The sequence below is a fragment of the Cherax quadricarinatus genome, chromosome 43, assembly GCF_038502225.1.
Source record: "Cherax quadricarinatus isolate ZL_2023a chromosome 43, ASM3850222v1, whole genome shotgun sequence".
In the NCBI taxonomy this organism is placed as follows: domain Eukaryota; kingdom Metazoa; phylum Arthropoda; class Malacostraca; order Decapoda; family Parastacidae; genus Cherax; species Cherax quadricarinatus.
In genome coordinates, this window is record NC_091334.1 from 6565375 (window position 1) to 6591627 (window position 26253).

The 26253-nt window shown below is 36.2% G+C and overlaps 1 protein-coding gene across 2 annotated transcripts in view; it reads right to left on the reverse strand.

Moving 5' to 3' along the window:
• Positions 1-5202: 5202 nt before the first annotated feature.
• LOC128694221 (uncharacterized) overlaps positions 5203-26253 on the reverse strand; it is a 77013-nt gene continuing 55962 nt past the window's right edge. For both annotated transcript variants that reach the window (XM_070093523.1, XM_070093524.1), the window contains one exon: positions 5203-24542. In XM_070093523.1, coding sequence (XP_069949624.1) covers positions 23226-24542 — 1317 coding nt within the window. In that variant the 3' untranslated portion in view covers positions 5203-23225. The remainder of the gene's footprint in view (positions 24543-26253) is intronic.

A 26253-nucleotide genomic window follows, 5' to 3' on the forward strand; every position in this document is an offset into this window, starting at 1 on the left:
GCATTACTGCACGCAGTATAAATGTTACATAATGCAGGAATTCAGAAATTACAATGTTCAATTTCTTAATAAAATTCCTATTTAAAAAATTAAATTTTGATTACAGCATCATGTTATTGTATATGCAATGCCTGTGTAAATATCTGAAACAATCTTGTATGTTTGGTTGAAATCTTGGTTGAGTAAGAAATGATTAAGTAGATAGATTTTAATAGGAACTTCTACTATATACAGTAAACCCTCTCATAATGCTGGGGATGTGGTCCTACAAATCGAGTTGTATAAAATAGTGTTATGGTGAAGAACATATGGAAAAAACAAAGTAAGGTTCTTGAGACAAAAATAATAAATTTAATTTTGCCTTTCATTCTCATAGTCATTACTTATTGACATGGAAGTATATATGGAGATGGTTGACGTGGCCCTGCTGCACTGACCTAAGTATGGCAAGATTTATCGTCTCTACACTAGGTACACACGTAAACATCATAAAAATAAAAGCCACATTTTCTTAATAAGTTGTACCAAACATGGGAATTCATCACCTCTACGACACAAGCGCATATATACTAAAGATAAAAGTATCTGAGAAAGTAATAACCATAAAACTTTCAGCTATATTGTAATAAAATGGTGTGGGAGGTTAGTGTTGTCACTTATGAAGGACCACAGTGCTTTATGCCACATGAGCCCTGCTGCCAGTGGTGTGGTAGGGTGTGGATATATGTGGAGAGGTGTGACTATGGGTCAATGTGGACTAAGTTGCAATGGTCCTTCATAAACCCAACACAATTGACTTTCAGGGCTATGCTTAAGACTGCACCTTCCCTACACAACTTTATCATTCAATAACATTTTCACACTTATTATCAATCACTAACATTATTAACAAGTGGAGAAATGCAGCTAAAATAATTACACGACTGTTAAAGGGATGAAAATGTGAAATTAAACTGTACTTAGGATAATGTACGATTTTGGGTTACTGACCGTCTAGGTTTATCCACATTGTCATTTTTTACTCAATTTTTGATTACAGTACAGTATTCCCAATATTAATACACTGAAAATTCTCTTCAATCTTTTGATGCAGGCACTTTATACACTGTAAATTAAGCAGTCATAAATAAATTAGTACAGAGATTTTGGAAATTAAGGAAAATGTTGTCTAATGAGTGGCTTTCACTGAGAGCACTGGGAGGCTGGGAGCACTGAGAGGTTGGGAGCATTGGGAGGCTGAGAGCACTGGGAGGCTGAGAGCACTGGGAGGCTGGGAGCACTGGGAGGCTGAGAGCAGTGGGAGGCTGAGAGCAGTGGGAGGCTGAGAGCACTGGGAGGCTGAGAACACTGGGAGGCTGAGAGTACTGGGAGGCTGAGAGCACTGGGATGCTGGGAGCACTGGGAGGCTGAGAGCACTGGGAAGCTGAGAGCACTGGGAGGCTGAGAGCACTGGGAGGCTGAGAACACTGGGAAGCTGACAGCACTGGGGGCACCACTTGCAGCCTGCCAGACAGGTTGTCACACTACAAAGGTTACGACCCAAGTTTTGTACATTGTAGTCTTTCAGTTACATTTGTCTATCTCGAGGATATGTTTTTGGAGACTTAACTGTATTTCCCTTGAGAGAACTAAGACATGTGTCAAAGTAAAAAATATGTATCCTTTCAACAACAAAATGTGTCTTAGTTTACAAATAAGCCACACCTAGGTGAGGACTCTATGTTGATTTTTTGGTCTGTCCTGGACCAATGTGGTTTGGCAATGGATCAGGGAGAACTGAAACACTGTTACAAGGTTCCTCCTCTATGTGTGAATTATTTATGAATTCTTCCACCCATGGTACTGTGACTTTCATTTTCTTATCATTAAAAGTACTACATTAAGAGTAGTACATGTATATACAAAGTGCTTCAAACACCTTATAAATTGGCAAGCAGGAATTTTTGCAGTTTTGAACTGCAATACTCGTATATATACTGTATTATGATACCCTAAAAATATATGACTGATATTTTTCTTTGTTTACAGAAGGTTACAATGGGGTTATGGCATTGTTTAGTGTAGAATAAAAAAATTACAACTAGTACTGGATATAAACTGTAAAAATAATGACAATCTAAATTTTGTACATTCATAGAAAGTTGACGTTTGAAGGAAACAACAGTATGACTGATGTATTTTACTGAAGACAGTTTTAACCTGCCTAGTATGTACTGTATCAGCATATTCAAATTATATGGCAATATGTAAATAAAATTTAATTCCAAACTGAAAATGTATATTCAGAAATTTTCTTCAAGGGGGCATTTGGGAGGAATCACACACACACACACACACACACACACACACACACACACACACACACACACACAAAAAAAAAAAAAAAAAAAAAAAAAAAAAAAAATTAAGATTTATGTATTAAAAAACAAATGTTAAATGTAGTTAAATTTTAGAAATGCGGGCTAGTGGTGAAAAATGCTCTGAGCTCTGGCTTTCTCAATATATTAAGACAGAAAATGCAAGATACTGAAGTGCTAAACTTTTAATGACAAAAATATAATCATGCCTGTGTTCTCCCACTTGAACAAACTAATTTTTTCATTTTTCTCTTGAATTTCAGCTATTTTATATTACAAAAATAAATTTGCCGGGTCAAATGATAAAGCCTATGCATGTTGTTCTCTCGCCTATGTATACTTTCTACCTTGATGAAGTGGTGTTGATGATATAAGGCTCTGTATGCTATCACAGTACCCTACCTCACTCTATTCTTATAAATTCTTGGTAAATTCCTTACAATTATAAATGTGTACAGTACCAAAATAATCTTGTGAAACAATATAGTCCATGTTTACAATGTTAATTAGAGCTTATAAATAAATATGTTGTGTATCTTTATATGTGTATGCTTCTAGACTGTTGTATTCTGAGCACCTCTGCAAAAACAGTGATAATGTGCGAGTGTGGTGAAAGTGTTGAATGATGATGAAAGTATTTTCTTTTTGGGGATTTTCTTTTTTTTTTTTTGGGGGTCACCCTGCCTCGGTGGGAGACGGCCGACTTGTTAAAAAAAAAAAAAAAAAAAAAAAAAAAAAATACAGTCTCTTCTCACTTAGTAATGTACTCGTTTACCGGCGACTCAGACTTACGACGGGCTCTCTGACTGGCATGCATACCTAAATAATGTATATTAGATCTCATTTCCTCTATTTTGTTTATTACAATATACAGTACACTACTGTACAAACATTTAAAAATATACTAAAAATGTTATAAAGGGCGCAAAGGTGACGTTAAAATAATGTAAAAAATGGTTGACATAAACCCACTACCATTATGGTATGCTCCTTGCTTAATGACGAATTCCTTTATCAATGTGGTCCAAAGAACAGAACTCCATCGTTAAGTGAGGAGAGGCTGTATACAGAGCAAGGCTGATAGCTGTGTATTTGCACATTAACAGTGGCATCAACTCTGGTCATTACCAGTGGCTATGCTGTGTGTTTTTCATATATACCAACGTCTATTATTTGTAAAATAAAAAACAATTATATGTTAGTAAACAATATATGTTTTGTAACCCTAAATAAATCTTAATAAAGAGCAGTGCTCTGGAATGATTTGCTGCCCACTAATGGCAAAGTATAAGGTGATGCCACTTTCTTCCTGCCTGAAATGCTCTGCACATCAAATTTAGGGCTTTCTGTATGCACACCTAAATGTCATTCATCTTAGTACAAACAATGTATCATGATGAAATGAAGTATCTTATCTTATCGAACTCATGTTATTGTTATGCTAAAGACGAATAACACTCCCATTTATGATTTTTGAAAGCAACTTGAGTTTACATCAGTCTTTTTGATAAACTAAATGTTTGTTTTTGTATGATGAATTTAGGTCATCTAAAAAATTCATGGATAAAAAATAGTATGCTGTATCCTTTAAGTCTTATGCATTATATTACATAATAATATATACCTATTTGTGCCCTCATACAAGACAGGGTGGTAAGAGAAGAGGAATATTTGAACGGCTTTGGGAAGAAATCCAAATATTTGTCATTTTTATCTGCTTCTCTAAGGCTATGGGTCCCCACAATTTGCACTACAGGCTATACAGTGTTCCATCTATATAATTTTTTTTTACACTTCAAAAAATGATTCAATTACAAGAGAATGATACATACTTGTGAGAGTAAGGTATACACTGAGACATGGTACTGGTTACAATATTTTGCAAGTGAGATTTAATAGTTATTAAAAGACACAGCTTGCTATGTATATACAGTGGAACCTTGGTATATGACCAGCTGCCTACTCGAACAAAACTCAGCACTCGACCAAACAAATACAACCTGCCAGAACTGCGCTGAAAAGTATTTTGTGTTTCTTTGCATTTTTTAGTTTTTTTTTTTTTGTATTATGTATTTGTATAAATAAGTCACCATGGGGCCAACGAAGATTAGTGATAACAGCCAACCAAACAGAAAATTGATTGGGAAAAACTTGTTCGATACTCAAACAGAGCGGTACTCGAACAGCCTTCTGGAATGAATTAAGGTCGCATACCAAGGTTCCAGTGTAGTATTTATTTCAGTAAGGTATTATTTTTCTGTCGATTTCTCCAAAATTACGGTGATGTAATGTACTGTATTAACAAGGCCTTATTTCAGTTTTATTTTTAAAAAATCTGTAATGTGTTTCCCAATTCTGGGTCTGCACCAAATGTCCCCTTTAACAAAAGTAAGTGAGAGAGTGAGAGTGAGAGTGAGAGAGAGAGAGAGAGAGAGAGAGAGAGAGAGAGAGAGAGAGAGAGAGAGAGAGAGAGAGAGAGAGAGAGAGAGTGAGTGAGTGAGAGTGAGTGAGAGTGAGTGAGAGTGTGTGAGAGTGTGTGAGAGTGTGTGAGAGTGTGTGAGAGTGTGTGAGAGAGTGTGTGTGTGTGTGTGTGTGTGTGTGTGTGTGTGTGTGTGTGTGTGTGTGTGTGTGTGTGTGTGTGTGTGTGTGATATATATATATATATATATATATATATATATATATATATATATATATATATATATATATATATATATATATATATATATATATATATATATATATATATATATATATATATATATATATATTTATTTATTTATTTATTTTACATTTTAGCTGAATGTTCCAAGAAAAAAACAATATATGAAAAATATATACAGTATAAATTTTTTTAATAGTTTATTTAAAACAGCACTCAGTGTGATCAACAGGAATCAGCCCAACGTAGGGGCATTGAGTGTGTTCTAGTTAACTGAGAAAGACTCATCAACAAAAAGTGAGACATAACCTAATGCAGAAACATAAACATAATAAGAATCCCAATACAGGTACACCTTAATGTTCCATCTATCACCTATTTATGAGGGAAACTTTTATAAAGCTTCCCTTTAACTTTATTTATATATAAATGAATCACTTATCATCATCGTTATTTAAAACTACGATACTGTAATATTAAATGTCTTTTTTTGTCACACAATGCCATACTGTACTGATGATAATGAAACGTAACGAATTAATTAAATGCATCTATAATTCTCAATAGATACCGTACATGAAGTCTGAACTTCCTTATAATATACAAACATTTCATTGGCTGTAGAATCATCATCACTTATACTAGTGAATATTAAATTGAACTTAACATTTAAGATACTTATAACAGGAACGGCTACAGGAAATAAAATTAGACGTCTAAGACCGAGGCTAAAGGTACAGAAATTTACGGTGCATAAGTTCAACTCATGCATTATTAGCTCGTCGCCAACTCTAAGTACTGTACTAAACTATCGCAGCTTGTCTTTACCTATAAGAAACTTACGTCTTATCTCCAGCAGTTGGAAAATAAAGGGAAATACAATTATAAATTTAACATGACCCAACTGCTTGGAGATTATTTTTATTTCTATTCATCTAGCCTCTATCCTAAAAGTAATTTGTTCCATATCCAAAGCCAATTCAATTCACACAGTAAAGAGCATATCACACGATTACCGTCTTCACTGTCTCAATTTTTTTGTTTAAACAGCAAGGATGTATCACACTCGCAACATAACGTAGATTACCGTAATACTCTAGGTATGTATTTCTACTATTTTTAATAAGTACGTGCTGTATTAACATGGACAAACTCTTAGGAATATATAAAATCTAACATGGTTTCTTTACATCCCAAGTAAGGAGAAAGCTCATCACATAGTTTTCTAAAACTAATTTTCTGTTTACACAGTGAAAAATGAGAAGAAACACTGTTAAGTAAAAGGACACATATGCAACTAATGTGACATTTTATTGTGGCAATGTTTCGCAGGATGGTGTCCAGGTAACGTCTGCAGGAAATGTCCATTATGTTGCAGTGTCCGACAATTTAGTAATAATGGTGGGATTACTGACAAAATGCTAGGTAAGTGAACACATGCAACTAATGTGACATTTTATTGTGGTGATGTTTCATGAAATGTTGCCACATTAAAATGTCACATTAGTTACATTTGTGTCATCTTACCTAACATTCTGTTGGAAATTCTACCATTATTACTAGAAGAAACATTGCACTGACAACATACACAGTACAATGCATGCCCTCTTACTCAAACCTGTCTCACTCAGGACTGCACAAGCACACTCCTTGCCAGGTCAGATGTACAGTCAACATAATAGATTGTAATTAAAAACTTTTATAAGTACAGCATCCTCTCTTTCCTTCAGATAAACCTGGCCTACCAGTGTTCTAGGTCAGCATACTGGTATGCACAACAAATATGGTAAAAAAATAAACATTTAATACTGACTGAAAAAATCATAATTCAATAAATAATGCAAATAATTATAATTATTAGAAGTTATTGTAAATCCTCAGTATAACAGACTAATAGGGGAAGATTGTTCAAATGTCTATTCAATCAGAATGTTAGAAAATAGCAAAGAAAGCATTTCAGTATTCTACGGTATACCTAATACACTACTGTACATACAGTTTGGTTGTATTGTAATAAATATTAAAAATAAAGGAGTTAAAAGAACAATTAACCTATTGGATTTTGCCCGTTTCTTTTAAAAATCTGCAATATTGAGGGTTTGCTTTATCTATGTTACCATTAAACAGCAGTGCTCATGCAATAGTTATTCTTAGCTGTAGGTGAACAAGCAGTGTTGTTACCTGCTCTTGTTCATTCAAAATCATAATCATCTCAGGTTGAAGGCTTTTATACCATTTTTTGAGGTAAATTTTCTTCATTTGTTTTAAAAACATATCTTTGATAAGATTTGGTAAGTCTATTGTGACAAGCAAAAGAGGAATGCACTCATAATTGATGAAGAGTTGGATTTTATATGAGAGAATATGGATATATGGTTGTGAAACTGGTTTCTGAATATAGGACTGGTAAAGATTCCTACTGTTTCTAACGGGAAAAAAAAAGTTGATATTTAAAAGAAATGGCTGCTCAAACTGCTGGAATACTATCGTGTTTGGATAAACGATGAACGTGTTTTCTTTCTTTTTATTTTATCTGGGTCACAATACCTTGGTGGGGGATGGCTGGCATGCTCAAAAAAAAAAAAAAAAAAAAAAAAAAAAACACTGAGGGTGACTGAAGTGATGTGGATCGTTCAGTGCGCGCTGTGTGGCAAAAGGTTCAGTCAATGTTAGGGGTAAATAAGTAAGAGCATTCAGGGAATATATAGAGATTAGGGGTGTGCCAAAGTATCGGTGTCAGTGGTATTGGCAAATTTTGATGGTATCAGCATCAGCCTAAAATTGAGTATCTGTATCAGTATCAGCAAAAATGGTGGTACTGTCCCATCCCCAATAGAGATGGTGGCAAGGGGATAAACATGGGTGATATATCACCACAAATAACACTTACTTAAGAGAGTAAACTTATGACAGTTTTTCAGCTCATCCTGGACAGATAGTCATCAGGTTTGAGCCACAGTATTGTGACATTTTAGATGATATACAGGAGGGCTCTGCATATTTGGCATGTCTCTTGCAAGGCAGTGATCGAGTGAGTTATAGTGAAAGTGTTTCTTCTTTCTCGGGTCATCCTACCTTGGTGGGAGATGGCCAGTGTGTTACCAAAAAATAAAATGTACCATATGGTATAAAAACCTTCAAACCAAAGTTTCTGTCCTTTTATATTCTTGTTTGATGTATGTATGGTGGATTCATAATTTTTGAGTAGACATAAGGTCAAGAAAGATGACTTTACAAGAAAACTATACTGTACGTAACAAAACGTTATGTTTAAGGGGAATATTCTCTTATATGGAACACCCTCCTTTCCCCTCGGACCAGATAAAAGAGTACACATTATATCACCAGGCAGAATTTGTCAAATATCTGCAGGGTGTTGCCTCGATAACCAATAATTCCGCTAATTTTACTTTTGCTGATTAACAAGGAAAAAAAAAGGGTTCGATAATTATTAGGCGGAAAAAAATATCATGTTATAACATCAATTCAGGATTCATTCTTATTCAGAATTTTTGTTCTCTTTTTTTAAGTGATACTCTGTTATAAAACTGCCAAAATAGATGATTCTGAACATAATTATTAATTTTAAAGACTTATAAAAACAGTAAACCCACACGGGGTTATTCAATACTGCATAGCAAGAGGATGCTTACTTTAGGGATGAAGAGTCAGTACTGAAATCTTTCTTCTTTCTTTCAATACACCAGCCGTATCCCACCGAGGCGGGGTGGCCCAAAAGGAAAAACGAAAGTTTCTCCTTTTACATTTAGTAATATATACAGCAGAAGGGGTTACTAGCCCCTTGCTTCCGGCATTTTAGTCGCCTCTTACGACACACATGGCTTATGGAGGAAGAATTCTGTTCCACTTCCCCATGGAGCCAGTACTGAAATATTCGTGTCAAATATACACTATGTACACATCATGTCTTGGTGAATATTCCTAATAGCACATGTTATTCTGTGTACTTTCTAGCACACACAAACTAATGAAGGTTAACATTGTTCAAGATGTTAAATAGACCAGTAAAACCTCACTCTCATCTGCCATTACATCATCATCTCATGATTATGAATGTTGACTCAACAATCCCTGATTTCTGTGGTGTTAAACAGTTAAGTTTGCATTCTCTGATAAACATCAACTCTTGGTACTTCATAATACAAATTTAACGAGATGATCACCGAGTGAATAACACATCATTATTATTATTCCTTTATTAACTTTGAGCATGGGTTTGGTTAATGTTTTTAATATTAATACTGTTTGAGCAAGCTGGAAAATGAGGGTATATTCATAAATTCGATACTTAAGGTAATACTGTATTTGTTTAAGGTTTAGTTTTGACCCATGAACTTACATACTAAACAACTTTGCATCTAATAGTTTAGAAATATTCAAGTTAAATATCCCCTTTCGCTTTTCGTATGAGTCGTATTCCATTACGTAATTTCTTCTCTTAATATTGTACCGCATATTTTTTTTTAATTCAATGGTTGCCTCCTGCAAAGGCAGGGTGATCTGAAAGAAGTAAACACATTCATCATCATTCATTCAGTAGCATATGCTGTATAAAAAGTCTGAACATGTCCATGAATACCACGACTGACCATGGTACTGTAATTAACTGGCTCGTTCACGACAAGAAATCACATACCTTTAAACAGCTCTACTTAAAACACACTGTTTAATTATAACACCCAAAATCCTTAATAATGTTTGCAATTATTACTGTGTTTAAATAAGGCTTAGGACAGTGTCAAATTGAACAAAATTTAGAAAAATACATGTATAAAGTATAGATATAAAAGCACCGGTGAAGAGCAAATATTAAATATTCCAATATATACAGCACAGTCAAATATGGGTTTTATTATCAAGTATTTCACCAGAGAATCTACAAACACTTAAGACTTCTATCTAAGGTAGGCAAAAACAATTAATCGATGTTTATACAGTACAATTTTTCATGAAATCTGTTATTTTATACTGTCCCACATATACAGCACCACTTTTTGGTATTCCACATTTTTGTTGGCTTTCAACTGAGTCATTGTTCCATTTCCTGGGGAAAATTACTGGCAAGTGGAGCATAATGAACAACTGTTCAATTTGAAGTCAATGAAAATGTAGAACACTGACAAGAGATGCTGTATATACAGGGCCCTCTTGTACTATGCTTCTTCAAGAGGTTGCCGAGGTTTATTCCAGCTTTTTTTTTTTTTTTTTTGAAATAACGTACTGATGTCTTCATTCTTTCAGCTCACTGGCCGTATCCCACCGAGGCAGGGTGGCCCCAAAAGAAAAACAAAAGTTTCTCTTTTTAAATTTAGCAATATATATACAGGAGAAGGGGTTACTAGCTCCTTGCTCCTGGCATTTTAGTAGCCTCTTACGGCACGCATGGTTCACGGAGGAAGAATTCTATTCCACTTCCCCATAGAGACAAGCGGAAATAAACAAGAACAAGGATTAATAAGAAAATAGAAGAAAACCCAGAGGGGTGTGTATGCATATGCTTTTATATGCATGTGTAGTGTGACCTAAGTGTAAGTAGAGGTACCTGAAATCTTGCATGTGTATGAGACAGAACAAAGACACCAGCAATCCTACCATCATGTAAAACAATTACAGGCTTCTGTTTTACACTCACTTGGCAGGACGGTAGTACCTCCCTGGGTGGTTGTTGGCTACCAACCTACTACCTCCAAATAAACTGATGTATGGTATAAAAATAAAGACCTGGGTGCCATATACTATTTAAAAATCATAAAAAAATGTATAGAGTATGGTGTAAAGAGCAGGCATTATATATAAATATAAGTATTTCTTCCTATTCTACAGAGAAGCTGCCTTGACATTCATACTGATTAAGTTCTTTTCTAAATTTAGTTTCCCAAATGTGTTGCTTAACGTCAACGTAAGTGCTTGACGATGCACTGGATGAGCAAAATGTAGCTGCAGCAAATACCTCATTAGTTGCACATGTGCCCATTTACCACATACTGTCAGTAGTCTTACTGCCTAATAAATTATAAGTTAGTTTTGTAATACCTCACTATTATCAATCTAATTAATGATAATCACTTCAGTTACTTAACTTTTATATCAGCATGCAATAATGTACAGTAGGGCCCCGCTTGACAGTGTTCTGCTAATACATGTATGGCGATTTCAAATTATGACCAAAACTTGCTATACGGCTCCCCATCTTTCTAATACGGCACGCCCCACCTGGTTTGTTTACAATCTCCATGAACATCTCTCTCTATTATGCCTGGAAACTTTCCAAAACTTCAAGTGTTTTAAAGTTATTACATATTTTATATGTACACCTACCATCTGACTTATGACCTGCTCGACATACGACCACTCAACTTACAACCGTATTTTGTATGCCAAATTTCTGGGAAATAAACAACTGTTTGTGATGTACACAGTGTTTATCCTAAACCTTAAAGTATAAAATACAGTATACTGTACTAACAGCATAAAAAGTAAAGTAATAAATGAAATATCAAAATAAAACAATACAGTGGACCCCCGCATAACGATTACCTCCGAATGTGACCAATTATGTAAGTGTATTTATGTAAGTGCGTTTGTACGTGTATGTTTGGGGGTCTGAAATGGACTAATCTACTTCACAATATTTCTTATGGGAACAAATTCGGTCAGTACTGGCACCTGAACATACTTCTGGAGTGAAAAAATATCGTTAACCAGGGGTCCACTGTAAAATAAAGCCTTTACAAAAATGTGATGTTGATATTCAGTAGTAAGGTTCGACTTACTCCCATTTTGATTTATGACCGATTGGTTGGAACCTGTACTCTGATAATTATACTTATGTGTACCTGTATCTATATATACACACTGTGCTGGTGTGCAGGTACACATTAAAATCACTAAGAGTCTCTCTACTCGACGCCATATTAATAATAATACGTAATCTATTGGCTCCATTAAATGTCGTATATTACGTTATTATAGATATTTCCATTAATCCATCTATGATATTTATTTCATAATTATATAATAAACACACTACATAACATATAAACATGATAAACACATCCCACAGTAGAAAAAATTAACATAAATATGAAATGTGGTAGCCAGGTGACTTGCAGGAGTGATGGCAAAAATAACGTTTTCTCTAGTCAAACATCAGAGAAAATGTGTACACTAAAATATTACTGGGGGTAAGTAGAAAATTATTCCTTTCGTATGCCTTCACTCAGAGTGTCATCTAAAAATGGTGTTACATGAGAATGGGAGTGTTCCTCTTTATTTATTCTATTGTAGCAACGTGGAGACAACTTGTACACAATGTAAAGTGTTTGTATTATGGTATAATACAAACGTGTATGAATGAAAACCAGATGTGTTCGCCTGGTTTGTTTACATTACATGTGGGTGGGGTGGGCTGCCTTGGCTGGCTACCATACTTCCCAAACCTGACTTCTTACAAATAAAACTCGCCTCTCACCCTACATTAAGACTACAAATATTTTAAGGTAAGTAATGGGTGTACTGTGTGTGTATTTTACTTTTATTGTTTTTAATGCCTAGTTCTATTGCTAACTTAATATATGTTAGTGTAAACTTGCTATCTGGCATTTATACGCATTAATAAATGGAAAAAAATGGCTTTCTTCCTTCCGGCAATGTCTGCTTTCCGGCAGTAACCTGGAACTTAACCTGCCATGTAAGTGGGGTCCTACTGTATATTAAAACGTACTGCTCCATAACCTGTATCAATACAGAATAAGAATTAGGATCAGTCTGCCCAAAATGCCTAGGCATGCTAATGGCTTTCTTTGCAATTAATATCTTATAATATGTAAACCACACATTGTAAGCTTTGCAAGGAAATAAACATTTTCATTTTCATTAATTAATGAATCTTGTCAGACACGGCTACATAGTGGAGTTTTCAAGCGTACATTATTTGGTTGCCCTTCTTTGTGTTGACAGCCTTCGCAAGTGAGTCTCTAACCTGAATCTGTGATCACCAAATCTGACACTCTGCCTTAACTCTTCAGCACCAACCTCACTGAAACTCATTACACAACAAGTATAAATACTGCTGCTACTACCATCAATACTGCTGCTGCTACTATCACCACTACTGTTGCTGCTACCACCACCCCTACTGCTACCACTACTACTGTTGCTACTACCACCACTACTGCTGCTACTACTACCACCACTACTGCTGCTCCTACCACCAATATTGCTGCTACTACCACCACTACTGCTGCTATTATGACCACTACTGCTGCTATTATGACCACTACTGCTGCTATTATGACCACTACTGCTGCTACTACCATCAATACTGCTGCTGCTATTACCACCACTACTGCTGCTGGTATTACCACCAGTACTGCTGCTGCTATTACCACCACTACTGCTGCTGCTACTACCACTACTGCTGCTGTTGCTACTACCACCACTACTGCTGCTGCTACTGCCACCACTACTACTGCTGCTACTACCAACTACCACCACTACTGTTACTACCAACTACCACCACTACTACTACCACCAATACCACCATGGCTGCTGCCGCCACCACCACCACTACTGCTGCCAATACCACCACTACTGCTGCTACTATCAACTACCACCACTACTGCTGCTACTACCACCACTAGTACTGTTGCTACTACCATTACTGTTGCCACTACCCACTACTACTGCTAGTACCACCACCCCAACTGCTGCTACCACCACTACTGCTGCTGCTACCACCGTAGTACTACTGCTGTTGTTACCACCACCACTACTGCTGCTACCACCACTACTTCGACCACTACTGCTGCTACTACCACCACTACTGCTGCTGCTACCACCACCACCACTACTGTTGCTACAACCACTACTGCTGCTACTTCGACCACTACTGCTGCTACTACCACCACTAATGCTGCTGCCACCACCACCACCACCAATACTGCTGCTCTTACCACCACCCCTACTGCTGCTATTACCACCATCCCTACTGCTGCTACCACCACCCTTACTGCTGCTACCACCACTACTGCTGCTACTTCCACCACTACTGCTGCTACCACCACCCCTACTGCTGCTATCACCACCACTACTGCTGCTACCACCATTACCACTATTGCTACCACTATCACCACTACCACAGCCATCAAGAATGTCCCACCCCTGCCAATCCCCGTCCAAACACCTCAAGTTTCGTCCCTGTATATACCCACTGTGTGCATGTAATATACTATTTACACTGGTGAGCAAAATGTAGCTGTAGTAAATGTCATGTTATAACACTTGGAACCCTAATTTTTAAATGGGGTGGGCCAGTAAACCAGCAGGTCTCGGTCAGATGATCAAAAGCTCCACTGGTGGGTCATCACATGACTAAGACCTGTGTCACGAAACACTTGTCCTGTGTCCTGACTAACCTTACCTACTTACCTGTTATATTAATTGCTCCTGTGTCCATTTAACCCTTTGACTGTTTCAAGCCCCTTTCTGAAACTGTCATTCTATGTCGCTCAATTTTTGAAAAAAAAAAAAAAAAAAAATTATTTTTTCTTATGAAATGATAGAGAATCTTTTCCCGATGGTAATGACACCAAAAGTTCGAAATTTGGTCGAAAACTCATGGAATTATGCTCCCGCGAAGTTAGCGGTCTCGGTGACATATGCGTATCGGCGATTTCGCCGACTTTGAGCCCTATTTTTAGCCAATTCCATTGTTCCAGTTGACCAAACTCATAGCTATTTCTTTAGAACTCCATTTTATCTATCAGCTGAGTACAAGAAACCTCCCATTTACTAATTTGGACTACCCAATATGGTGGTCAGAAATTGGCAATTTGGCCAATTTCACGCAAACTAAAAAAGATGCCAATTTCAAAATAGGGTCCAGAATAAACAAGGTAGACATTCATGGTGCTAAAATAACATATGCTCTGTTCATTAGTCACATCTCTAGGCCCCTCTTATATTATTATTGCTTTCTATTTTGATTTTTTATTCATACAAAAAAATACAAAATTTACTGTTATGCAGACTACTGCATTATTGTAAAAATGGTATAAATAATATGAGTGTACTAGTGAAAGAATATTAGACTCCCCAGTTGATGTGTATTGGACGTGTGGTGTGATTTATTTACTCCTGAACATTGGTAAAAATCGAACATTTCCGCTACTTTGAGCTCAGTTTCAAGGTTGTTTTCATCGTCAAAGTAATGAAAATCATCTCTATTTCTGTAATATGTTTTCCATTTTATCACCTAAGACCATGAAAACGCGAATACAGCAATAAATACTATATGAAAATACACCTCAAAGTTGGCGTTTTATTCCAAAAAAACGATCAGTTTTTTTTTTCTCATTACGCAATGTGTGCTGCAGGATTTTTTTTATATGGTGCACACTGACCACACAGACCCATTCTCTCACATGTGGGCCTACCAGCTTTCTCCCGCTTGATTTGAAGCCGCTAGAATTATTGAGTATATATACTTCAGAAACATTGGCTCGTAAGACGTATTTATACGTCGAAAACAGTCAAAGGGTTAAATAACTATAAGAATTACCAAAGTACATCCTGTATAGTGTACATACTTACTACCATTTCCATGAAAAGATTGGACTGATGTAAGTGTAACCTGTGTTGATCTGAATGTGTGATGACCACAAGAACAGTACCTGATTAACATTTCTCATGTTAACAGTTCTTTAATAGAAACACATAAATTAACATAATACTACCAAGTGCTTGTTACAAATATTATGACTGATGTACAGTATATATAATCGTACTGACACGTGTTTATGTGGATGTTGTGGCAAAGCACGTTTCTTAAAAGTTTTGCATCTGTGTTTACAAAACTAAATTTTAAAATAGGAATGATCTACTGTACTTTTACAAATTTTATTTTTTATTATTCAAGGCAAAATAATTTTTGGGATTTTGAATGGTCTCACATTAAGGTAAATGTTTATTCTTTCTGTAATTATTCCTTAATATTTTTTAAACTGAAGGTTTTGTGTCAGAATGAACTTACTTGTACATACACTTGTTCTCAATCTCCATACTCATGTGCACATACACTCTTTATCAGTCTCCTGTCTCTCACTTGTCCGCACTCCTCCAGCATCTCACCCATAATGACACATGCAAAGACTAATTCCGTAATAATGTTGGAAGAAATTCCGACTACGTTAGGTAATAGAACACACGTGCAATTAATGTGACATTTTACTGTGGCAATGTTCTGCTCTCCAGGAAAGAAACAATGCCACAGTAAAATATCACATTAATTGCATGCTTCCTTTTAACTAACAAAGACTAGTTCTAATGGCCCGTTGCCAATTCCTAACTGTAATGGCGGCAAGTTTCAAGGCTAAATAGTTGTACAGAAATTTGTTTTCTTTCTTTCTTTCAACACACCGGCCCTATCCCACCGAGGCGGGGTGGCCCAAAAGGAAAAACGAAAGTTTCTCCTTTTACATTTAGTAATATATACAGCAGAAGAGGTTACCAACCCCTTGCTCCCGGCATTTTAGTCGCCTCTTACAACACACATGGCTTACGGAGGAAGAATTCTGTTCCACTTCCCCATGGAGATAAGAGAAAATAAACAAGAATAAGAACTAGAAAGAAAATAGAAAACCCAGAGGGGTGTGTGTATATATGCTTGCACATGTATGTGTAGTGTGACCTAGGTGTAAGCAGAATTAGCAAGACATACCTGAAATCTTACATGTTTATGAGACAGAAAAAAGGACACCAGCAATCCTACCATCATGTAAAACAATTACAGGCTTTCGTTTTACACTCACTTGGCAGGACGGTAGTACCTCCCTGGGTGGTTGCTGTCTACCAACCTACTACCTAAGACAGAAATTTGTTATACTTTAGTAGTAATTCCTTTTTTCCATTATCATAATCAGAATACACTGAAACTGTATCACTCCTTTACACTTTCATTCACTGCATAATGATGATTAAATAGTGGTAAGTGTTTAAATTAGCCACTTCCTGAAATACTGAAAGTGCCTTATCAAAGCCTATAAAAATTGTTGCATTCTTTAAATCATGAAAATACAGCTTGCCTTGAGTATGAGAAAAAATAGTGTACAGAACTAGTTTTTATATGTACAGTAGGACTCCCACATCTGCGGGGGAGATGTTCAAAGACCCACCGTGGATACCCGAAACCTCGAATAGTAGCGAACCCTATTATTTAAGTCATTTTTCGTTTGCATACATACCTATGATAAGGTTTAATTGATTAATTACGCACATTAAGTTGAGCACTAGCACATTTTCACAGATGGGAAGCACTTCATGACTTGTCTTAAGATTTGAAGAACTGTCACCATCACTACTTATTTTCAGGCCAGGATAAACAATGGATAACTGAAACCACGGAAACCGGACTCGCGGATACGGCAGCCCTACTGTATATTTTCAGTAACTGAGAAAATACGTTATATACAGCTATCTAAAATAATATTTTCATGTGAGTTTTACTTACCCATATATCTGTTCCAAGTGGTACAAGGATGTTCCAAGTGGTACAAGGATGTTCCAAGTGGTACAAGGATGTTCCAAATGGTACAAGGCTGTTCCAAGTGGTACAAGGATGTTCCAAGTGGTACAAGGATGTTCCAAATGGTACAAGGCTGTTCCAAGTGGTACAGAATGTTCCAAGTGTTGCAACTTAAGAAGCATTTCTATACTATATTAAGAAAATGATTGAAGTTCACCTAAGTAAGGTTTCTAGCTGGTGAATAAGACACACAGACAGAAGCTTTATATAAATAATGCTTCTCTCAGTGAGAGTCTTATCAAGTTTTAATAAAGGTTTGCTCAGTCATGTCTTTTTATTATTAATAAATGTTTACTCGATCTATGTCTTTTATTTATTATTAATAAAGGCTTGCTCAGTCATGTCTTTCATTATTAATAAAGGTTTGCTCAGTCATGTCTTTTATTTATTATTAATAAAGGCTTACTCAAGTCATGTCTTTCATTATTAATAAAGGTTTGCTCAGTCATGTCTTTTATTTATTATTAATAAAGGCTTGGTCAGTCTATGTCTTTTATTTATTATGTGTTAGATTATTCCTTACTTTTTAGGATTTCTGCATCTACTTCTCATTTTTGAATGCCAACCAGGGATAAACACAGCTGCTATTATTTTACATTTTTGCTCTTAATTTGGTTAATAAATAACAGCTATATTGGAATCAATATGTAGAAATCTATATTAATTGATGTGATTTCAATTGGTAAATATTTTGAAACGATTCAGTAAAATTTCACCTTAACCCTTTGACTGTTTCGGTCGTATATATACGTTTTACAAGCCACCGTTTTTTATGTATATACAGTATAGCATAAATTCTAGCGGCTTCAAATCAAGCAGGAGAAAGCTGGTAGGCCCACATGTGAGAGAATGGGTCTGTGTGGTCAGTGTGCACCATATAAAAAAAATCCTGGAGCATGCAGAGCATAATGAGAAAAAAAACTCCGGTCGTTTTTTTAATTAAAATGCCGACTTTGTGGTCTATTTTCGTATAGTATTTATGGTTATATTCTTGTTTTCTTGGTCTCATTTGATAGAATGGAAAACATATTATAGATATAGAGGTGATTTTGATTGTTTTACTATGAAAAGAACTTTGAAATGGAGCTCAAAGTAGGGGAAATGTTTGATTTTTTCCAATGTTCAAAAGTAAACAAATGATGTCATCTTCCAATAAATGTCCAAGTAGCCATTCTAATATGCAGTCATGAATGGGTTGACATTATTTATACAATTATTACAATATTGCAGTAGTCTGCATAACAGTAAATCTTCTATTTTTTGTTTGAATAAAAATTCAGAATAGAAAGCAAGAGTAATATCAGAGGGGTCTGGGGATGGGACTGATGAACATATAAAACATTATTTTAGAGCTAGGAATGTCTGCATTGTTCATTCTGGACCCTATTTTGAAATTGTCATATTTTTTAATTTTCGTGAAATTGGCCAAATTGCAAATTTCTGACCACGTTATTGGGTAATTTAAATTGGTAAATGGGCACTTTCTGTACTCAATCGATAGAAAAAATGGAGTTCCAAAGAAATAGCTATGAGTTTGATCGACTGGAACAATGGAATTAGCCGAAAATAGGGCTCAAAGTGGGAAAAATCACCAATTCGTCAATATCACCAAGGTCGCTAACTTCACGAGAACGTGGTTCTGTCAGTTTTCCATCAAATTTTGTTCTTTTGGTGTCATTACAATCGGGAAAAGATTCTCTATAATTTCATAAGAAAAAATATTTTTTTTTTTTTTTTTTTGGAAATTTTGCGACACCTCAGGATTTGGGGTTGCGACAGTCAAGGGGTTAAGAGTCCATTTCATCTTCGCTGTCCAACACGTGGAGAGAGTGCGACCAAAATGTTTATGGATGAGCAGGGTAATGCAGGTAAACAATATATTATGGTGGGAAAAACAAGATCAACAAAATAAGAGGTGTTGTCAGTAGCAAAAAAAATTTCAAAGAAAACTGTTATATTTCTTTACATTGAGACTGAGATATCAGTGAACAAATTAATCAGGATTTTCACTATCTTAGAATTTGTTAAAATGCCACAGACTTTTGTACTATGAACAGATTATTTTTGAAGCCTCAATACCTTTAACATTGTCTAAAAAAATCATGACTTGGGATGTTCCTCTCACTTATCCCCCTCATCATCCCCCCTTTTTTTGCTTAAAACTATTAAACAGTGATCAGAATCAATAAATACAATGTCAGGCCAGAGTTTCTGCAAACATTTCTATGAATTTTTCACATGTTGAAAAGCTGTTGCAATATTGAAAATAGTGTCCAAAACAGTGTAGTATGCTATATGTTCAACTTCTTCAGATTCCTGTTATGAGTACTGTAATCTGTTTTCATGAGAACATTTTCCTGAAGTGGTTTTTGAGGTTTTAAAATGGTATATCATTATAGATGACTGGAAGGCTTCATGTCTTAAAATGACCTGGAGTTTATGCTTTTACCCACAATAATTTGAAACACTGCACGGCAGAAGCAGCACTCTCACAGTTCAAACATTTCTTATACTATATGTATATATTTATTAAGAAGCTAAGATTGTCTACCCTGAGCAGTTGTGGTTTAAGGAAGCACAGATATAACAAAACAATTAAGTTTCATTGACTTATATAACTGGTATACTGTTTACTTGCATTTAATTAATAGATCAGCAAAATGAATGTTGCAGTATCACTACCTTGTTCAAGTGCAAAGTTCTTTTTCAGTATGGAATAATTCTTAGGTTTGGTCACAGTCCTTAATCACTTATATGTAAAGTCAAAACACTTGCATCCTTTTTTTTTTTTTTTTTTTTGTGAAGACTTTGTAGCTATGGGTATGCTCTGCAAATTCCAACCCATTTTTGTTTTACACTATCACACAGTCATTTACTAATTGTCCTCTGTTCAGTATGCAGTAAATAATTTGTATTTGCTTTCAGTAAGGTTAGAGTAAGTTACACTAACCTATAGTAACAAATATTTAATCATAATTATATAAAATTACTATAGGCGCAACACGTCTAGCAGTGAGGTATCTTGGCAAATATGTGAAATGATGAACTCTGCATGCACAGCACCAGGATGATTTGAAAATTTAGTAGCAGCAAAACATTAGAACAAATTACTTTCAGAATGTACATCACCCAGAGCCATTAAAGCAACATCTAACTCGCATGCAACTAATGCACAAGACGTGGCTTATTTGATGCTCTTAATATTTATTGTTTCCTGCTCTACAGGTTTTCTCTTACTTGCTCTGCTTCATGAAACACTTGCTAAATAATTTTTAACCGTATTGTGGCATTATTAGAGGTCTTCTTCATTGAGTGCCATAAGTTCTGTAATGAGAATCACTTGGCATTAGTTGAGGCAATGCTGAAGGTGACTCAAACAAAATACGACTGACCAAAACAAACCTCTAAGGCTGAGTCATCCCCACCACCTGTGTATCAGTTCAAGTCATCCCCACCGCCTGTATGTCAGTTCAAGTCATCTCCACCACCTTGCATCAGTTCGAGTCATCCTTACCACCTGTCCATCAGCCAGACACAAACTTTGAACCATTACTGCCAAAAATGGGACGACCAATACTGGGAAGTGGTGGCTACCACATACACAAAGATAACAGTTTTCACTGTAGGTAATGCACATGATAATAGACCAAACTGGCTGTGAAGCCAAGGAAAGCTATATTTAATAACCTAATTATTCCTAGATTTTTTTATCAATCAAGTGGGTTTTGTAACTATTTTGCCCATATTTGACTGAGTGCACTGTACAACAAATACAAGGAAAACTTAGTGAGAACTCAAATTAAGATGCATGCATCGTATTTATTTACTTATAAAAAAAAAACACGATTGATTACAATATTACGGAACGACGAAGTTTACACATAACCCTTTACTATTATATTTATTTCAAGAAAAAGAGAGAGAGAGAGAGAGAGAGAGAGAGAGAGAGAAAAACGATAGTATTAAAAGTGCATTAAACACGGCTATAAAGAAATTCATGGATTATAGTTACATACCTGGTCAAAATATATGAATTTTTTTTGTAGTCAAACTCAATTATCACTAATCTTATTTTAATAAAAATGGCAAATCAATGTCAAAAATTTAGTGGGAAAAGTAAATCAGACAACAGACAATAGTCATCAAAATTTTTTTTAGCTTATAATTTGAGTAGATATGTAAGTACCTCAGAACAAAAAATAATTGAAGACTTGGCCCCTTGTTCTTAAATTTCAACACCAGGTTTCAGGGAGATATATATACCATGTTTATTCCAAAGCTTGGCCCCTTATTGATGAACGGAATTTAAAAATAATGCTTTGGTGATTGTACAAGTCAAACAAAATTCATAATGATATTTCAAGTGTGCCTACATGATATACAAGACATTGAGCAAATTATTGCAGTTTAGTAAACAAGAATTGCAAAAAGAAAGAAGGTGTGACAATGCTCCTAAAGGCAGCAACATGCACTCTGTAAAAGGAAACATGTGCAACTTATTCAAAATTTTACTGTTGCAATGTTTCGCTCTCCAGTTGTTTTGTCGAGTCATTAACGGCTTGACAAAGCTCCTGGAGAGTGAAATGTTGCCACAATAAAATGTTGCATTAGATGCACACGTGTCCTTTTACCTAACATATTGTCAGTATTCTACCAACATTATTACAACACGCACTCCACCGAGATTTATATCCGTAATGGGAGCAATATTTTGACTCGATGTACCGGAAAATGATCACTCTCTCAACATGAGCTCTACAGCCAAAGTAACAGGTGTGAAACATCATCCCACAAACTAATAACTTAACACGCAGTGCTCTGTATTAAACCCAATTAAAAAAAATCTTTACAGCCTGGTATACAAGACACGTACAATCAAGAAAATTCTAAATTTTTGTGCTGCTCTTATTACACCAGCAAGAGCCAACAAGCACCATAGAATGATGAGCTTAAACTGCTTTAATTCATGTACACTCTGAGCTTGTTGTCTTGCCATGTGTTGAGCAGTATATTCAGATGGCTCAATTACATTTAAAATAATAAAAGTGAATAATGGGTCGCAATTAACTTAGGTATACAGTCATCTTAAATGGGTTTGTATTTGTATACTGAAAAATGAAGAAAATCATTATTTATCTACTCCAGGGAAAAATTAAAATAGGTGAAAGAGGTTGATTCTTAGTGGTTACAGTAATTTTGGTATGTATAGTTTAGGCTTAATGAAGAACGTTCTCAAAGCATAAGACACAAATTATCAATAGAATTAATTATACGTAGCTCTCCCACTGGATACACAAGAAAATTTTAATTAATCTTTCACACAGTTGCTGCAATTACATCATGTATCTATTTTCTTCAGACTGCACTATTACGATCTTTAACAAGTGAACATGTTTCTCCACATTAATTAAAACTGATTAAAATAGGAAAACTAGAAACATGTGATGCCGCATAAAAGGCACACTGTAAGGCACTTCTAGAAAAATTAAATGCTTGAACTGCAAATCCTTATACTGTTCTTATATTTATATTCGTAATTAAACTGTGAATACAAAAGCTCGGACATACGGATTATATAAATATATTACAAAAGAGATTGTAGTTAGATTGCACCACAATCCTCCACTTTAACAGACACCCTGTGAACATTAATTGCTGCAGCCTTCTTGGCAACGTCTAGTCCGTCCACTACCTTACCGAAAACAAGGCTGTAGGAAAATTTCTTGAATTCTCTATCTCCACACCATATCATGAACTGCGAGCCAATCATGCCCCGTCCATTGTCACTAGTGCCAATGCCCTTAAATCTGACCATACCAACCTCATCCTTTAATGGACAGAGATCAGCTTCAAATGTGCTTTTTTCAAAGGCTGAGTAACCACCAGTACCGTCGTCGTTCTCCACATCCCCGCCAGCAAGGAAGCCTTCCCCACTCTTGAAAAAATGAGTGCCTTTGTATCCATACCCACTTCTATTGGTGCAGAGTGCAACAAAATTATCACACATTCTCGGTGCTTTATCTGGGCGAAGTTCAAATATAATACGACCTGCTAATATTCCATTAATGGATAAAATCATCCAGCAATGAGGAAATTTTCCAGGTCTACCAACTGGTGAAATTGGTTTCTGTATAAGCAGTTTTGGGGGATTCTCAGGTGGTGGTGTGGGCTTAGCTGGCTTTTTTGCAGCATCGACATATGACACTGGTATCGGTTCTTTCTTATCTGTTAAAGACTCAGTATCATCCTTTCCATTTTCTGAAGCTTCAGAGGCAAGCAAGGAAAGATTTGTCAACCCTAAAGAAAGAGCTGATCCCATAGCACTTGATCCTATTGCAGCAGCACCTGCAGACATAACAGACATGCTGTCACGATTGGACCCTAACAATGACCCAGCTTCAATTACCTCAGTCATTTGTAAAATGTGCTCTACGTTTACATTGCTCATTTCATGACTTTTCATTTCGTTTAATTTACTTAAGTCATAGCTCTTCAGCTCATTTAATTTACCAGGACTGAGGCCAAGGCTGTGACCAAGGTTATCTTCAAGAATACTTGTGGATGCTACCGAGGGGGTCATGTTAGGTTGCATGGGGCTGGAAGCAGACAGGGAAGGTTGCTGGCTAGGACTAAGAGGACTAATTGGACTAACTGCACTTAACTGCATCATTCTAGTAGATAGTAGGTCTGACAGCATGTAGAGGAGGAGCACATTGGCATTATTCCCAAATAAGGCATACTCCTCTAACGATGAAGTCATGATAAAAGCTTCTTCATTCCTAAATCCTAAGGAAGCCAACACTGCATCCAATGCAGATTGTTTCAGCTTTATAACAATTGCTTCCGTTGCATTGTTGATGGCTGTTATTGCAGCACACTGACTGAATTGGGTTGAGATTATTGAACTGTAAGAATGAACCTGAAAATAAATAAAATGCATAATTATAATTGCCAGTATGAAATATTTGAACACTATTATAAACAAATATTCCTTACACTAACTTACATATACAGACATTCCCCTCATCTTTAACCAATTTTTAGTTATAAGTTATGAAATTACTAACTTTCCTAAGAAGAGGAATAAATAACTCAAGTTTTGTTTATAACAATTTAGGTGGATTTGGAAAAGGCATATGACAGGGTGGATAGGGGGGCAATGTGGCAGATGTTGGAGGTGTATGGTGTAGGAGGTAGGTTACTGAAAGCAGTGAATAGTTTTTACGAGGATAGTGAGGCTCAAGTTAGAGTATGTAGGAAAGAGGGAAATTATTTCCCAGTAAAAGTAGGCCTTAGACAAGGATGTGTGATGTCACCGTGGTTGTTTAATACAGTGGACCCTCGACTAACGCTATTAATCCGTTCCTGAGAGCTCATCGTTAGTCAAAATAATCGTTAGTCAAGTTAATTTTCCCCATAAGAAATAATGGAAATCAAATTAATCCGTGCAAGACACCCAAAAGTATTGAAAAAAATTTTTTTTTAACACATGAAATATTAATTTTAATACACACAAACTGAAGAAGACATGCACAGTTACATGACACTTACCTTTATTGAAGATCTGGTGATGATTGATGGGATGGGAAGAGGGGAGTGTGTTGATGGCCTTAGTGTTTAGAAGGGGAATCCCCTTCCATTAGGACTTGAGGTGGCAAGTCCTTTTTCGGGGTTACTTCCCTTCTTTTAATGCCACTAGGACCAGCTTGAGAGTCACTGGACCTCTGTCGCACAACATATCTGCCCATAGAGGCCTGTACCTCCCGTTCCTTTATGACATTCCTAACGTGTTTCACAACATTGTCAGTGTCACCATTAAACACTTGTTCAGGTTTCAGTCCTCCACTGTCTATGTACTCCTTGAATTCCTGCACATATTTTTCAGCTGCTTTTTGGTCCAAACTGGCAGCCTCACCATGCCTTATCACACTATTTATGCCACTACGATTCTTAAATCTCTCAAACCAACCTTTGCTGGCCTTAAATTCACTCACATCACCACTAGTTGCTGGCATTTTTCTAATTAAATCGTCATGCAACTTCCTAGCCTTTTCACATATGATCGCTTGAGAGATGCTATCTCCTGCTATCTGTTTCCCGTTTATCCATACCAATAACAGTCTCTCAACATCTTCTATCACTTGCGATCTCAGTTTCGAAAACATAGTTGCACCTTAGGCAAGAACAGCTTCCTTGATTGCTGTTTTCTTGGCCACAATAGTAGCGATGGTTGATTGGGGTTTTGTGTACAGCCTGGCCAGCTCGGAGACATGCACTCCACTTTCATACTTAGCAATGATCTCTTTCTTCATATCCATAGTAATTCTCACCCTTTTTGCTGTAGGGTTGGCACTAGAAGCTTTCTTGGGGCCCATGGTGACTTATTTTGCAGGTGCAATCACTAAAAAGGCTGTGATAATATGAAATGTTCCGATTGTATGCTTGGAAGCGACCGCGGTGGCTGGCTGGCTGGCTTGTAAACACTGGCCAGAAGTGGATGCGTCTCAGACGGAAGGAATAGTGTTGGTCGAGTTTTTTAGCGCTAATCGAGGCAAAATTTTTGCGATAAAATGTATTGCTAGTCAGATTTATCGTTAATCGATGCCATCGCTGGTCGAGGGTCCACTGTA